This window comes from Carassius gibelio, chromosome A5, assembly GCF_023724105.1.
Source record: "Carassius gibelio isolate Cgi1373 ecotype wild population from Czech Republic chromosome A5, carGib1.2-hapl.c, whole genome shotgun sequence".
NCBI lineage: Eukaryota > Metazoa > Chordata > Actinopteri > Cypriniformes > Cyprinidae > Carassius > Carassius gibelio.
The window spans coordinates 16,041,859-16,060,227 of NC_068375.1; the positions used below are offsets into that span (position 1 = coordinate 16,041,859).

An 18,369-nucleotide genomic window follows, 5' to 3' on the forward strand; every position below is an offset into this window, starting at 1 on the left:
AATCTCTCTCTGGGAAGGTTTTATTTACAGACAGAAAGACTGGCATTGAAAATAAGTGCACACTTATTGAAAGTGCCATGTTATGGACACTCGGTAATGGACAGTCCCCCTGGAGCAATCTGGATTTACAAGCATTGGTCAATAGCACTGTAATGAAAGCAGATCTTTTCATGTCTAATGTATTCATTTCACCTCTATAAGAGGATAAATATAAACCTCAGGCCTTTGGGATTCCATCCAAGATCACAATGGTATAATCACATTTGGTTTCAACACATGAATGAATCATTTGTGTATTCAAGGTTTATCAGCATTTCTCCTTTGAATCATCTTGAACATCCTTATTACTTTAACCTTTAAGGATGCGGTAATTGGCTAGTTTTATTTGTATTAACGTATTAATTTAGCATTGAAACACATGCATATTGTATTGTCTTAATTTTCAGGTGAATATATTTTCAGTGTATGTCAATTTGGCATGCTTAGTTGATTCTTGATCTATGATTATCAATTATGTCCATTAATTATGTTTTGTTATATGTCTGATAGAAAAAGACACAAATTCTGCATCAGTGGTTTTATGGGAAAGAGAATGAATTCCTTGCCTTTGTATATGGAAGAAATTAAATTAGCCAATGAAACGTATTACACCTAAAAGTTAATGAGCTAATCAAGGTCTTGATTTTAATTGGTTCATTGTAAGAAAACACACAGCATAGTATGACTGACGTTGATGGGAATGTTAGTGGTGTATGGTTTAATTTGATTTGAATCCTACACGTGTAGATGTCTCTTTAGTGATGTCCGTGCTGTCGGGGGTTTCAGGTGGTCCAGGAGATGGCGATGTAAGCTTTGAAGGAGAGAGAAGAGAGGCTGTACGGATGACTTGGGTGACAGCGTCTCAAACAAACATTTCCCTGCTGCTCTACATCTCTTCTGACGCGCAGCATTTGCCGTTTACTTCTCATGAATGTAGGCTTTGGGCTCACTGGATACAAAGAGACTGATTTGGATGAGGACAACATTTTATCATTATTTAATTAATAACCAACATCACCTTTATCTCAAGGAAGCAAAGTTGAATTGCACGCGACAAACAGAAACCGAGATGTTGAAGGAACTGAGAAGCCGAATGCGCCCAGCGGTGCTCTTCTGTAAGAGGAGGGTTTAATCAGGGTCGTTATCCGCCCCTTTAATGCAAGTGTCCACGGAGGACGAATATATCAGGACATTACCATCGGAAGTCCTACACGGACAGTTCGCAGTGGCTTTTGTAAAAAATGTGCGGCGTTTGGGTCGCTAGTAACACGGTTATTTACAATGATGGGACCGCGCAGCCAGTCTCGGGCAGGTGAGGACATCATGTCATCCCACAAATGACTAATTCTTGTTCGTGTTTTGTTCTTTCTACATTTATCATAATGTTTGGTGAAAACTGCTTTGTTTATGGGCATAAGTATTAATGCTGCTAATGGAAATATACAAAACAGTAACACTTCTGATTAGAATGGAAATTTTATATAATTTTATTTATTTTTGAAAACCTATTTTCAAAGAAAAAATGCAAACAACATTTTAAACAGTGTAAATATGTAGTTGTCACCTTTAAATAGAGTTCAGTGAATATTGATTTGATAAATATTGAGTATTATTTTTAATGTTGTTGTTGTTATTAGCCTATTATTTGCTGTTGTTGTTCTGGTTTTGTTTATATATGTGCACTGCCTGCTAACTGATCTGAAGAACCGTTTTAATTTGAGCATTGTGCATAACATTGACAACAAAAGTCAAGTTGTTATTATTATTGTTGTTAATGGTAATAGTAATTTAGTTAATGAAGCAATGTTGTTTTTATATGCAAATTATTTTCATTATGTGCATTTGATTTTTGTTTTTGACTTGTCTGATTTAATGAGCTACGGATTTCTCACTTGCCAATAAATTGCTGTTACATAAAGAGTGAGTACTTATTCAAACAATGCATTAAATTAGTTACCTGTGAATATTGAATAGCTACACCAAATAGTGTCAGTTATTTCTAGACTCAATATCAAGCAACCAGTAATCAGTTAATATCGCTAAGTAAATATTGGTAACAAATAGTGAACTGATTATCAGTATATCACAAGAGCTGTTAGTACCTGTTTTTTTTTTTTTAGTTACTTTAATATAATTAGAATTTGTTAAATACTGTCTTCAGTTTTGGTTCAATCATTTATACTTTTATATGTACATATTTATATTATTATTATTAAATTTATTTATATATATATATATATATATATATAATTTTTTTTTTTTTTTTATTATTATTTATTTATTCATGAAACCAATTTTTAAATGTTACTAAATGAAGTCTTTTTATTTGGTTTCCTGTTGTATTTTATCTGCAAGTGGACACATGCATTTTGTGTGTGTGTCAGTGCCATTTTCCCCCATAGGAATACCCCTTTTTTACATCCTCAACAGAGTCTGTTTTATTAACGTCTGGGCACCATATAATCCTCTGAGTTTCATGTATTGTACTTCATTGTACCCCTTGGCCAACCAAATCACCCTCCACCCACTCATCATCAGCGATTTGCACACTAATGCAGTCGCTCACTTCTGTCATTACACACTCATGCTAATAGAAACCATACAGGGAACATTCTAGATGATAGTTTTCAGTGTACAAAATGTGACAAGAATGACATAAAAGGTGAACATCAATCTGTGGATTGTAGTTTCTCAAGTGTATAATTTTGACCTAGGGTACTGGTGAACTATCTGTGAAAAATCTGCCTTGTTATTGGATAACTGTTAGATAGTGACTGTTAAAGCTTTCCATCTTAGAAGTTATTTATACAGGTACAGGACAGATGAGTATGAGCCTACAGTAATGTAATATTTCTGTAACCCTGCATTAGTCTATATCAGCATGGATTATTTTTATATGCCTGCATTATTGGTGTTTTTCATGCATGTGACTATAACATTTAGCAGTAATGCGCCCCCTTTCTCTATATTTTGTCAGAACCAAGCATTACTCCGCCACGATGCTCATCCACTGCTGCTGACAGGTAAACCAAACCTTGCAAACATGCACTGTATTTGTATTTTGAAGTTGTAAATAAAACCTTATTGGAGCACATTTTAAAGGAAACTATTACAGCTTTTATGCTTTTCTATTAAATTTCACATTTAATCCAGTGTTACTTGCTGTCTCTGTTTAATTTTGAAATTTACTACCAATTTCGGATTGAAAATGGTTTCTACACCTTTTTTTTCAGTGTAGACTTCTAGTCATGCTGAACATGCAGACTATTTCAAGCACTCTTACAAGTGCTTAGGTGTAGTCCTGGCAGTATAAATGAATATTATGCGTTTACATGCACAATGCAAGTTACATGATTATATTTACTCTAAGATTTCCGTCTGTTTCTTCAGGTTGCCTATGGAGACTGTTCAGAGGAAAAACAGCAGTAATACTGGTGTTATTCTGGACATTTCCACCCTGAAAATGGCCGATGTTGACTCTGAGGTCCCGCCTCTACCTCCACGATACCGCTTTCGAGATCTGCTGCTTGGGGATCAATCTTTTCAGAATGATGACAGGTAACGTCATACTGTGTGTCCTCAGCCAGTCACTCTAAGGAGGTGTATTCATAAAGCATTTATAAGTCCCAAATATACACTGGCTCCGCAGTCCTCTTAAAGGTTTTTTCCACTGGTTTTTAATTAAGACCTGAATACTTGATATAAATACACTGGAGCACTGTAAAATGCATATCTTCCATTTATTGCTGCACTGTAAAAAGTGAAAAAATAAAATAACTCCTCTGACCTCTACACTCTATAAAGGTTATTTATTGGCATCTGCAGTTCCATGAACACACATGGAACCTTTCCATTCCATAAAAGTTTCTTTATATCTTTAGATTTTATTTTAAGAACAGTTCACTGAAATTTTATTTGGAGTATTTCTAAGAACGTACAGTCACATTTCAGAAGCTGTTTCATAATTAAGCATTTTAGTAACACCTGAGCATCTGTACAATCAAACTATTGGACTGATCAAATCAGTGGACCAAAATGAACTGTTTTATATGTGTATATATGTGTATATATATATATATATATATATATATATATATATATATATATATATATATATATATATATGCCAAAATGTATATATATATATGAGTGTTACCACGCAAGTAGCTGTGCAGTATATCTGAATATCAGCACTGCTGTGATTCGGCCATAGGTTATCACAGCATGCTGATATACAGTCATAACGCAGAGCTATTGATATTGCATTTATACTACAGTTTGACAGCACAAGTCTGTGAACAAGCAAAGAAAATAACAACAGAGTGCCTTTTAAATTCCCTCTTTTGTACAGAACTACTTCCTTCCACCACAAATTCAAATCTTTGTTTCACAGTTTAACAGCTGAACCCAAGCCTCTATTACTAATTTAGAATGCATCATTAGTAATGGAGAAGCATAGAGTGAGTTGCTACAACAGCCATCATAAAAGTTGCTAGGCAATTCATTCAAAAGTTCATAGGCAGCTCTCTAATTTACAGCATTAAAGTTATAGAAGATATAGACTTTGCCCTCAGCCAAATCAATTTGCTCTGGAACAAATAATAGGTTAATGAGACCAAAGATTGCCTGTTAGATTTCCCCAAAATGAGTTATCCCATGTTTAACCACTATAGAGATCAGAGCCAGCGGCAAATTCCAGAGGAACTGGCTGAGGTAAGGCTGCTCTCGGTGGGTTGATGAGCTCTGAACAGCCGCTGATGCCCTGGAGCTCACATCTCCAAAATCATCGAAACAAATTTTCAACTAGACTAGATGTCTAAACAAGCATATTCTTGCCTAAAGTTAATTCTAAATTCTATGACAAAAAAACAGTATTATTTATAAAATTATAGTGGATTTGGGCATCCGCCATGACAGTCGCTGTGAGAAATACAGCATCAGTGTATTTTTTCCACTGGTTGTGTAAGAATAAGGTTGAGTGTGTTTGTTTGTGTTATGGGGAGCTGTCCTTCACTGTGGTGCTGAAGTTACATAGAGGCTGAAATGCAGGGCTGAAGAAAACACTGCAAATGTTTCTTGTGCGTCTTGCTCAATGACTCAACGCTTTGTGTTGGATTCAAGGCTGTGACATACAGTACAGTCAAGACCTTGGTATAAGAGAGCCATTGTAGCTTATTTAAATAGCTCTGAGCTGTTGTCTCTGATCATGCTTACAGAAAAACACAGAGGTGAAATTTTTCAAGAAAACTTTATCATCCTTGGGCTTTGAGTGGGATTTCTGTTTCTTTTGAGTGATTCTTTTCAAGGGTTTACACAAGAAATAAAAAAAAAAAATTCTGCATTAAGCTGACAATAACAGACATCATGACTGCTCACTGTGGGTTTCTTGGTGTATTCCTTATTGCCACAGTATCGGTTTTCCTACTGGTGAGTGAAATTTGTGCTCTATTATCCTGCTGTGGCATAAGACACAAATAATTGATCGGTTTATTTTCAATCCATCTGCTTTTGTTCTTCTTCTGTTCTTCTTTTGCGTATGTCTGCTAGCTAAAGCGGGTAGTCAAATTTATAAGATTTACTGGTTTGGTTTATTTGCCTTGCAATGCTTATGGCAATTATTACACACTATTATTTAAGCCCTCTCTGGCAGGTTGTTAGCGGCCCATAAATCTCAGGGGAGACTACTAACCTTCAAACTTTTCCCTTTTCTAAGTTTGTCTCTTTCCAGGCCAGGCCAGGCCAATATTACAAGGACAATACATTATTTATCCTCACACTAAATCTCAACTGTGACTCAAATGTGAATGAAGCATACAGAAAGCAATATCCTGCTGTGTGAGTGCTGTAATAATGGGCTCATTCTATCACTGATGACTTCTTTCACTAACGTCATCTGTGAAGATGCACTTGATTTTACATTGGACAAATTGCTAGGACTAAGGAGTAATTTCTTACAATAAAATACTGTAAATACAAGTATGTGCTCTCCAAGGCTGCAATTATTAAATAAAAAATATGGTAAAAACTATTTTAAAATACTCTTTTCTTTTTGAATATATTTTGTTAATATATGTAATTATAGCATGTAATTTCTTTCAGCATTACTCTATTTTAGTCATTACTCTAGTCTTCAGTGTCACATGATCCTTCTTATTCTTATCAATGTTTGTGGAAAGTGTTATACTATTTTTCAGGATTATTTGATGAATAGAATGTTTAAAAGAACAGCATTTATTTGAAATAGAAATATTTTGTAACAACATAAAAGCCAATTTATTGCATCCTTGCTGGTTAAAAAAATTAAAAATAATCTTAAAACAACTAAACAATAAAAAAATTCAATTAAAGGTATACAAAATTATTGTGATTTGTGACCATTTGATTATGTGTTATCTTACATGCCTCTAATGCAGATATGTGCAGTCCAGGACAACACATTTTATATAAATATTAAAAAGCCACTCATTCTGGAAACCCTTTTATGTCTTTCTGCAGTCCCACAAGTAATTGAATAATTCATGCCAGTATTTTTTGATTTGGTAAGTAGCCATAATGTAAATGTAAACAAAATATATATATATATATATATATATTAAAATTGTGAGAATGACTGGATGTTTCATTTCAATTTTATGAATTACTATCATAAAAGGGACAGAAATGCAACTAGTAGGCAGGAAAATTATGAAATGCATGCTGTCTGTGCAAAAGAGAGGTTTTTCATCAGAGATTACAGAGTGTGTGTTTGTGTGTGCTTAAGTCAAAGGCCAATGCTTCAGCGTAGTATAATGTCGGGAAACTCCACATGCTGCTGTCATTTCAATTATGAAATTGTTTATGGGAAAGTGCATTTGTTCTGAACCGTAGATAAAGGCTGTTTGTGTGTATGTCCTGTGATTATCTGAAAGGTTACTCGGAGGTCCATTTCTCAAACTATTGTGCTCTCTCTCTCTCTCTCTTTCTCTCTCTCAGCTGCATCACTGTTGCCTCCATTTTACTTTCTGCCTTTCTCTGGTTATGCATGTAATTATGCACCTATATACTGTGTGGGAGTTGAAGTGGACAGGACATTTTCTCATGCCAAAATGACCGTACAGAGCATCATCGGTGGTTTGTCATATTCACCAGACAGTCAGAAGTGACTTAGCTGCAGCCAATCACATCAATCTGGCCTTTTTGCGGTTGTGTCAGTGAAAGCTGTTGTATCCTCACCAGCAGCAGCAAAATTACTGCACTATTCTAGTCTAAACAGTCTCTTTACAAAATATAGTTGAGTGTTCCTACAGATGCTTTTATGTCTGTACACTGTTTTCATTCAAGATTGTTGGTAAATTTAAAAGAAACGTGCAAGTGACACACAAAAATTTTGAAGTAGAAAAACTTAAATTAAAACACTCTAGTTATCTGTATCTTTGAAAAACAATTGTTTAACACTGAAATAGATTTCGTATATTTCACTGTATGTATTGTATGTGTGTGTTTGTGTGTGTGTGTGTGTGTGTGTGTGTATGTGTGTATGTATGTATGTGTGTGTATATATATATATATATATATATATATATATATATATATATTCAACAAGTAGCTGTTGTGCTTTCATTTTTCTTATCTCAGAATAGTTTGTGTATGCTTCTAAGTTTTGTTTATGTTGATTCTGCTTCTGTACTGTATGTTGATTGTTTTGTTATCATGTTGTGGGAGTGGGGAACTGGTTGAGCATATCTTTTGTTTTTGTACATTGTGTGTGTACATGTTTTGAATGGTTGTTTTGTTGTAATTTTTTGTTTTTGTGTTTATAGGACCCCCTTGTAAATTAGATGTTACACCTTAAGGGGCTATGGTTTCAATAAATTCAGTATCCGAAATTTGTCAACAGGCTGACAATTACATGTGGTATGTAAATAGTCGTCTGTAATTCCCAATGTGCATTGTGAACACATTTAAAAAATAATCAAACCCATGTTAAACAACTATCTTTGAATGATGAGAGTCATTGGAGAGTTGGAGGTTTGTGTTAGTAGTAATAGAAAATGTATTGTTACAGATTGTTACAGAGGTCAGGGTTAGGGAGAAGACTACATCTTTTTTTCCCATTTAGTCATTGATGTTACTATTGTAGCATTATTATTTGATATTGGTTTATAGAGTTCGAATATAGATTTGTTGGAATTGGTGATTTCCATTATATCTTCCATTAACTTAGAGGTGTTAAGTGTAATATTAGTTATATTAATCTTTGATTTAACTATGGATTTATTTTGTTGATACTGAAAGAACTGTTCTCCCCGAGACCATACCTCTGGACTAATGTTTTAAATGGTGCCAATATATTTTCTTGAAATAATGGAGGTGGGTGATTCCATTTTGTTGCCATTATGAAAAGTAGAATAAATGGCTTTATTGCTTTATTGTATATCAGGGTTGTCCCAGATCGGGGTGTGTTCACATGGTGTTAGTGGTGAATTAGTAATTTTATTCACTTTCTATCAGGCTGTCAAGGGGATTGTAGCATTCTTAAAGTAGTGCATTTTTTTTTTTTTTTTTTATTGAGTTGAGTAGAAAGGCAATGTCTGCTATTGAAATGTTATTGCAGTGATGATTTTAAATGGACATATAGGTAAGATTACATCATTCTGAAATATTGGTGGAAATGGTAATACATAAATGCTGAATGCAATGTTATTCCTACAGAGGGGAAGAGAAATGTCATAGAATCCCAGGCATCTTCAGAGAGATGTTGTATTGTTGATTTATTCCAGGGTATTGTTTAATCTGAAATTTTGGAAAAAATATAAAAAATGTTAAAGGTTTCCTCTGAGTCAAAGGGTTCCTGTAAATATAATAATAAGATGGCTGCCTGTAACACAAACGGGGAGTAGTGCAGCCTGATGTGTGCGACCCACTCGACATGGGGACCACCACCACGGAAAAGTCACACGCCAACACTTGAGCTCCAAAGAGCACACTGAACTAGTTCTGTTTCTGTCTCAAGAAGAAAGTCAGGAGTAGAACAGTATTAGAGCTCTGCTCCGAAGTAAAAAGCTGAGTATGCGTTGCACCCGCTGCCTAATTATACTTGCACTGCGATCAGAGGCAGCTTGATGCAATCGTCGCATGCAAGTGTGCATTGTCTCACTTAGTTTACACTCAAAGTAAATTGGTCTCTCTAAGCAAGATCCCAATTTGTCAGTCACCAACGTGACGTCAAGAGTGACCGACTACGCTGAAAGTCCATTTACTTTGTCAAATGCTTTTTCAGTGTCAAGTGATACAATTATAGTTTTAATTAGTTTTTGTTGTGAAAGGCTAATTAAGTTGAATAATCTACGAATATTGTCAGAAGCATTCCTGTGTTTAGTAAAACCTGTTTGATCATGAATTAGTGTTGGGATGACTTTCTATTCTAGTAGATAGAGCTTTAGTAATGATTTTTAAATCTGTGTATAATGAAAGAGGGTGATAATTGGAAGGATGCATTGGGTCTTTGTGGTTTTAATAAAAGGGTAAATTATTGCGTTATATGATTTACACCATACAGTAAATGATCTTTAGGTGTTATGTAATCAATCTGGAGGCTTTTAAATGATGTCAGTCGGACTGCATGAGTGTGGAGGTGTTTTTCCAATGTAATCTGAGACCGCACTGGCATAAGTATGAAAGGTGAAGGTGCTTTAGGGCTGTTCTTTAGCTGTTCCTCCTATGATGCAGTCTAGACTAAAGGCCAAAGTAGCCTCTGTATCACAGTGAGTGGGCGACTGCCATTTATGGTCAGAATATCCGTCTTTCACAGTAGCCACTGGCTGCATTGAGCTGCATTCACTGAAGGTCTTCCTCGTGTAAATCATATGTTTTAATTTTGCATGCCCAGAATGTTCTTCTCAGTGTAGCAAAATTACTTTGTTTGACTGACAATAAAGTCACGATCATGATCGCCTTTTGAAAGACATTGTATTATTTCATACTTTTCATCTTCGTAAAGATCTTTCTCCCTCACCATATTTCATGAGAACTGTGACTTTCTTAATGTGGAACAACCTTTTCAAGTATGGTTTCCATTTACTTAAGAAGACAGGCAAACTATTGACCAAACCAGTCTGAGATTGATACCAGTTACCTGAAATGATGTGAAAAACAGCGCAAACAAAAATCTGACTCTTTATTGTACTGAAATCCTATTGATATTTTACTTGCATAATTTGAAACACAGTGTATAATAGTATAATTTAAGTCACTTTGGATTAAATCATCTGTTAAATTACTAAATGTAAATGAAAACTGACATCAAAGAAACAGGAATACACATCAATAAAGGTCCTCATGAAACACAAACCCAAGAAATACATGACAAATAATCTGCAATTAAATAAGCTGAATTACTACTTTTACTGTTAGTTTTAACTCTGGCCAGTTAAGCAACCACATAGAAACCTCCCAGAACACCTAGCAACCACACATAACCCCATAGCAATATCCTAGCAACTACTTATAACACCAACATAACAACCTGACAACTCTTGTATGGTATCACTTTGTGCACTTCCAAGCACCAGTCACATTTTATTCAGATGCTGGCAAAATCTAGCTTTTATTAATGTATTTTGACCACCTGGATTTTTATTGTAAACAAAGCATTCTAATACTTGTCAAAACCTGACCTAGGTTTTGTTAGAAATTCAATGTTTTCGAGAGGATCCATTCTGTTATGTTGACACTACCCCCTCAAATAAAAGATTGTAGCTGTGCTGCAAATGAGACCTCTGGCTTGACAATTAAATTATATGACATTGTTGAAGCCCTGGCTGTTGAATGTAATAAGCTGGTTTAATGAAGGCAGCAAAAGAGAGAGCAGGAGCGAGAGAACACGTGTGTATGTGCATGTCACACTGCTCAGCGAGTATGAAGAGATGTCTCGGAGGTTAGCCAGAAGAGTCATTTAGCAGAGGGAGAGACATTCTGCTTAGTGGAGGTGGAGATTTCAATCCTCTCATTAGAGCCTGAGTAATTTCCCTAAGACCAGAAAATAAAACAGCTTGCATTTAATCTTATATTATACTTCCATCTCATATTACACAGTATCAGCAGGTGATTTTATGCTTGCATATAATCTAGTTTCTGTGGAATATATTAAGTTGGTTTGTCAGATTAGAGTTCAGTTTAGAGTCCAAGTAGCAATTAAGGCAACAGTTTTTTTCTGTACTGTAAACTGGACCATAAACAATTTAAAAATACTGACGTCGAGATGTGATTAAAATTGTGTGAAAGTGACTGGGACTGCAGGATATAATTTAATTTTAGTTCACTTAAAAATGAAAATTGTCATCATATAATCAGCCTCACGTTGAAACAATTTGGATAATTCTTTTTTCCTGAAGAACATAAAAGATGTTTATCAGATTTTGGTTACCATTGCCTGTGGTGATATTTCATCAAAATAATGCTAAAAGTGCATTCATTTTTATCCAAAACAGATGGAAGAGTTGTATGTATCATTACAGTGCAGAAATGAAATATCCAGTGAATGGCGCTGAAGGTCAGTGTTCTGTTGCGTTTCATAATGTTGTACCACCTAAAATTATTTTTATATTTGGAAATGTGTTTGTGGTTTAATGTTCAAAAAACACATTATTTTCCACATAGTTTAACTCACTTTTGAACATTCATTCATGGATTTGCGCTGCGCAACATTTTCACAAACGGACAAGTGTGATATCATATACCTCTGTAAATAAATACAATTTAATTTCATGTGTCACACACTTCAATGCACTTTGAGTGGAACATATATGTTCACTTCGAACTGGAATCATGGCGGTATATCCTGTGATGTCCACAGGGAATCTACTTTCGAATAGACAAACATCTGATGCCATAGGAGAAGCATACAAAATGAGAACTGCTGCTCTACACTGCTCCAAACTTGCATTTGAATCATCAGTGGCAAAACCTGTACATATGTAAATGTACTTACAGACTGTGAGTCAGAACAGCCGGCATTGTAGTCTTCTCTCCCAGGATCAGGAAACAGTCCTCCATAAAATGTGCTGCTCTCATTAGCTACTTTTGCAGAAAGGTAGCTTGAATGTAGCGTAACTACTTTTATTTACGAGTAGCTTGGAGCTGGTCAAGCTACAGTTCCAGAGTGGCTTCCCCTACACTGCTGGTTTGGAATGATGTGAGGGTAAAACAAATAAATAAAAAAAGATGAGGAGATTTCATTTGGGATGAACTATCGCTTTAAGGTTAATGCACACTTCACATTTCATGACCAAGAATAAACTCAGTCACCAAGTGTGTGTTGTGGCCATGACAACTTTTATTAGTGAGACCCGTTATCTCAGTTTAAACAGGCCATCTGCATCGTTTGCCACTTGAATCGAATACAAAGTCTGTGATCAGTGTAACATTGAAGCTAAGTTTTTCTTTGATTGTGTATGTGTTCATTTCAACTCATTTCACTGTTCATTTAAAATGCAAAAGACAACAGTAAAATATCACCTCCCTGATTAATTATTCAATCCCCTTTAATGAAAAATAACAGCCTATTGAGAGAGTTGCCAAGAAATCTCATAGGTATTTTTGGAATATTGTGATGATTGCATAGCAATTAGATGCAGACGGTTCCCTGCTAAATAACATTCAGTAATAACACGGTTGTTTAATATTCATTTTATGCTCAGTTTGGATCCCTTCATTCTCCTGAAGATGTTGTTTTAAAAAAATAAATAAAATATTCTCAGATTGAATGCTTTGGTTATGCAATTAGACTTTTCTACTTACTTCAAATACTGGGGTAGGAAAAAATTACACGTTTCCACAATTAATATTCGCTTTTAACATGTTAAACATAATTAATAGCCCAGTATAACTTGCTTAATGCTACATATATTATGTATGTGCAGTTTAAGCCTGGTTTTCAAGTATAGTGTAATGTTAAATGGCTAGAATTACTCAATTTATCAGAAACTGAAAAATAAAAAAGGCATTAGTATAGTGTTGGTATCGTTGATACTAGTTTTCATTTATAGTATATGCAATAAAATAATAATAATAATATCAAATATCTACAATACATTCTTTGTCTTTTCCACATTAATTTTGGGTAGTCAGTGTGAAATTACAACCAAATTCTTTGTTAAACTCAATTATTTATGCTTTCCCTTTTATAGTGCTTCTGTATCCCACTAAGATGCTCAATTTTCTCATGAAATGAGCCATGAAATCTTAGAGTTACAATAAGCAATGGTTCCTCTCATTTAGGTGTTATTTGGACTGTCTTTGTCTTGGTCTTTGTATCACTGCTTCCCTTTAATAAAAAGCAATAATGTGGAACTTGTGTAGTGCCATATTCTGAACCATCCATCTGTAAAATCCATCGGCTTTCTTTGTGTTATTCTCCCAGCAGACACCCAGTCTGGAGCATCTTGCACATGCTGTCTCAGGACTGGATAAGGATTTCATATTACGCCTGGCATGAAGGCATGAAGAATAAAGTACTTTGCTGTATATAATATCTGTAGAAGAGCACTAAAGGCATTGTGGCATGTGATGTTTCTCACAGGCGTGTTTGCTGCTGTTTTGGCTGATGCCGTGAGATGACTGTGCCCAGTAGGGCTCTCGCACTGATTCAGGCGGTAGCTTGAGGAATCTGGAGCTCTCAACTCTGTGCTAATATGTAGTGACAGGAAATCATCTCTAAACTCAAGACTTCCATCTGCTGTTCTGAACGGGGAAATGGTTTAGTGATTAGTGGTCTGGTGTGTCACATGCTTTGCTGTGAATTTTATGACTGTGGTGTACATTTTTTAATTTGTGTTACATTTGTTTGCTTACCTTCTGATAATCTGTGGTTAAGGCAGAAAAGAATAATCCACAAGTAAACATACAGCAAACTACGTGCCATACATTTTTGACCGTTTTCATCTTTCAGCTGAAAAACGAAAATGACATTTTCAGCAATTGAAATTTATCCCTAAAGATCCCTCATCCCTAAAGATAAACAACTACTCTTAATACCCAGTCATATATTTATTAATTAAATCTTCGTTCAATTATTAGTTGTCATTTGTTGACGCTGCAAATGCATAGTTATTACCTCAAGGAGCTATTTCTATTTGATCAGATTTTAGTTTGTTCAGTCAAATTACTTTATTTTTAACAGCTGGTTACTGTCACAGTTACCTACAGGATGAGCGAGGAAAGAGGAGACGTAGAGTACATCGACAAGGAGTTTCCCTTCAGGAACTCGAGCTGCATCAAAATGCTGGGAATGCCTCCACCGTGACCATGCTCTGAATCACATGTGCAATCAGTCCAGTGAAAGGGCGAGATGTCACGGGTGGTGTGACGACCAGGAAGCTTAAGAGCACATGCGGTGGAACCGGCATCAGCTTTCTGTCATTCAGCAAGAGGTCTATGTGTCAATCGCTATATCTGTTGTGTTTCTGCACATTGTTTCGTGAAGAACGCGTCCACAAAAGGAGTTCATTCAGAGCACCGCAGATATCTTCATGTGCAATCGGGCCTTTTTAGCAAATAGCCTTTAAGTCTTAATATTAACGTCATGTTGTATAAATAACGAAGCGTATTCTAGATGAAATTATGAGTTGAATCCCATTGATTAAAAACTTGCCATCAAATGCGTCATTCTACTGGTCATCTTCAGTGCGCGCAGCTCAAACAGAAATGCAGAACATGCTAATGTTTTTGCAAAAAAAAAAAAAAAAAAGTTAGTAAAAAAAATAGTTTTGTCGACATTAAGTGTTAGCTATCTGTTAATCAAAATATAAAACATTAATATAAATATTATTTTATATCTGCAAGGTGTTCATTACACATTTTCTCTGTGTGTTAACATCAGTAATTATGTTAGTCGAATGTCTGACTTGACTCTTGTTAATGTTTTTTGCCCTGCCCCCAAACATATGATTCGACTATCAGTCGAATATCGGCAAGATTTGAAAATTCCGATTCGACTATGAAAATCCTTAGTCGGGGACACTCCTATAATTAGAATATCATCAAAAAGGTTGATTTATTTCACTAATTCCATTCAAAAAGTTAAACTTGTAAATTATATTCATTCATTATACACAGACTGATATATTTCAAATGTTAATTTATTTTAATTTGAAGATTATAACTGACATCTAAGGAAAATCCCAAATTCAGTATCGCAGAAAATTTGAATATTGTGAAAAGGTTCAATATTGAAGACACCTGGTGCCACACTCTAATCCACTAATTAACTCAAAACACCTGCAAAGGCCTTTAATTGGTCTCTCGGGCTAGTTCTGTAGGCTACACAATCATAGGGAAGACTGCTGACTTGGCAGTTTTCCAAAAGAGGACCATTGACACCTTGCACAAGGACGGCAAGACACAAAGAGTCATTGAAAAAGAGGATAGTTGTTCACAGAGCTCTGTGTCCAAGCACATTGATAGAGAGGCAAAAGGAAGGAAAAGATGTGGTAGAAAAAAAGTGTACAAGCAGTAGGGATAACCGCACCCTGGAGAGGATTGTGAAACAAAACCAGGGTTCGAAATGAGGGGGGTCTGGGGGGGTCCCGGACCCTCCATAAGTCGTTAGGGACCCCCCATAAGAATTAATTTTTGGATTGCCGATGTTGTCTTTGCTGTATCAGTACGCTATATATTTATGTTAAACATCCAAGTGTAGACTGGTCTGTCTGTCGGCGCACAGAGCCACGCAGTCGCAGACAGAAGTTTGTGAACACCGAATTCCCTTGTCTTTCTTATCGGTTTTTGAAAAAAAAAAAAAAAAATGATGTGTTCGAAAAAATAAATCAAAGTGCCCGTCTCAACGAGTTTCCCCGTAAAGGCAGTCAGAGAAAGAAAACGGATTTGTGTCATTACCGGTATTAGATACGTGCATTCATCTTAAAGGGACAGCAACCCAATATACCTGCAGCTGTTTGTGTCACCAAAGTTAATCAAACGACGAAAAGGGAAATAGAAAATACACTTTTGTAGCTAAAGATGAACTGTATTAATTATATGAATCTTATTTAATGTATACATTGAATGCAGTGTTATTTCACATTTGATTATTTGATTTCTGTAACTTAATACAGTTAATTTACCTGAAAAACCAAAAGCACTGCTTTATTTCACATGTATTTTTGTTTTATTGCATTTATATATGCTTGTATTTTGTTTATTATTTTCTATGCAGAGGCACTAGGCCTGCCCTACAAAATGACTCCAATTTATCTTAGAACTTTACAAAAAGAGCTACTCAAATCATCAGGTGAAATTGTTTTCGGGAAGTATTGGAAGGAGTAAAGCAAGAAGAAGTGATAGATAGCCTTTTAGAATTTCATTTTACTCTGTGTCTATATGGGTGGGCTGGGGATGTAAGTATCTAGATATTTGCAGCAGGGCGAGGGCTTCGATTACCTCTCTCTTTTTTTATCATACATTTGTTTGCTAATTAATTAAATTTTTGGGGACCCCCCAAGAGTCCCAAGTCATTTCGAACCCTGAACAAAACCCATTCAAAAATGTAGGGGAGATTTACAAAGAGTGGACTGCAGCTGGAGTCAGTGCTTCAAGAACCACTATGCACAGATTTATGCAAGACATGGGTTTCAGCTGTTGGATTCCTTGTGTCAAGCCACTCTTGAACAACAGACAGTGTCTGAAGCGGCCAAAGACAAAGGACTGGACTGCTGCTGAGTTACGTTCTCTGATGAAAGTAAATGTTGTATTTCCTTTGGAAATCAGGGTCCCAGAGTCTGGAGGAAGAGAGGAGAGGCACAAAATCCATGTTGCTTGAGGTCTAGTGTAAAGTTTCCACAGTCAGTGATGGTTTGGGGTGCCATGTTATCTGCTGGTGTTGGTCCACTGTGTTTTCTGAGGTCCAAGGTCAACACATCCATATACCAGGAAGTTTTAGAGCACTTCATGCTTCCTGCTGCTGACCAACTTTATCGAGATGCAGATTTAATTTTCTAACAGGACTTTGCACCTTTGCACACAGTGCCAAAGCTACCAGTACTTGGTTTAAGGACCATGGTATCCCTGTTCTTAATTGGCCAGCAAACTCGCTTGACATTAATCTTCCTCTTCACAATACCCCATAGATTTTCTATGGGGTATTGTGAAGAGGAAGATGCAATATGCCAGACCCAACAATGTAGAAGAGCTGAAGACCACTATTAGGGGTGCTCCGATCACGATCGTCCGATCGTTACTACACAGAGCCGTTGTTAACTGAGAAGATGCGCCAATAAATGCTGAAAATTGAGTGGATTTGCGCATCTTATCTATTAACAATGGCTCTTTGTAGTAACAGTGAAATCATGCACCTGATGGAATTAAACGCTGATTAGATAACCGGCTTTACTGACGAGATGCGCATAACGATCGGCCGATCGTGATTGGAGCACCCCTAACCACTATCAGAGCAACCTGGGCTCTCATAACACCTGAGCAGTGCCACAGACTGATCGACTTCATGCCACGCCGCATTGCTGCAGTTATTCAGGCAAAAGGAGCCCCAACTAAGTATTGACTGCTGTACATGCTCCTACTTTTCATGTTCATACTTTTCAGTTGGACAAGATTTTTAAAAATCTTTTCTTTGTATTGGTCTTAAGTATTATAAAAATTTTCTGAGATACTGAATTTGGGATTTTCCTTAGTTGTCAGTTATGATCATCAAAATTAAAAGAAATAAACATTTGAAATATATCAGTTTGTGTGTAATGAATGAATATAATATACAAGTTTCACTTTTGAATGGAATTGGTGAAATAAATCAACTTTTTGATGATATTCTAATTATATGACCAGTACCTGTATACTCCACAGTGTAATATGTTCTTAAATGAGATTAAAGGTAAAACTGTTGGTGTTCTATTCAAACAGAAGAAACTTTTTTTATATATTTTTTTCGGGGGTCGCATTATCTCGTAAAATGGACAATGACCTGCTTTATACCCTCTTTTTCCTACAGCACGTAATGCTTACTTATTACTCTTTTTCTGTAGAGCTGCTGCAGCTATCATATTTTAGCATCTCATTGTTTTCATCAGAAACACTCACATTATTCTCACACAAAACATTGTACATTACCATCTGATAAACTGCTGAAGATTTCATGGATGAGTTTACAACTCTTCTAATCATTCCCATCATACAATGCCACATACACAGCAAAAGTATAATGTCCGCCAGTACTGAGATGGCAATTAACCCAATATATTCTGCTTTCTGCTATAGACCTTTAAACAAATTCCATCCCCAGTCATCACTGTCATTTATTTCTCTAGCTGTCAACCTGTTGATTGCATCAGTTTTGTTCTTAAT

General features: G+C 35.8%; 1 protein-coding gene across 8 annotated transcripts in view; it reads left to right on the top strand.

Moving 5' to 3' along the window:
* Positions 1-953: 953 nt before the first annotated feature.
* LOC127997491 (potassium channel subfamily T member 1-like) overlaps positions 954-18,369 on the top strand; it is an 81,393-nt gene continuing 63,977 nt past the window's right edge. For 3 of the 8 annotated variants that reach the window (XR_008170410.1, XR_008170428.1, XR_008170416.1), the window contains exons 1-3: positions 954-1,351; positions 3,017-3,062; positions 3,430-3,597. Coding sequence is in view for 4 of the 8 variants with exons in the window: in XM_052592032.1 (XP_052447992.1) it covers positions 1,321-1,351; positions 3,017-3,062; positions 3,430-3,597 (245 nt within the window). In the remaining 4 variants the exon portion in view is untranslated. The remainder of the gene's footprint in view (positions 1,352-3,016; positions 3,063-3,429; positions 3,598-18,369) is intronic. The other 5 variants (XM_052592029.1, XM_052592033.1, XR_008170422.1 and 2 more) reach the window with 4 other exon arrangements.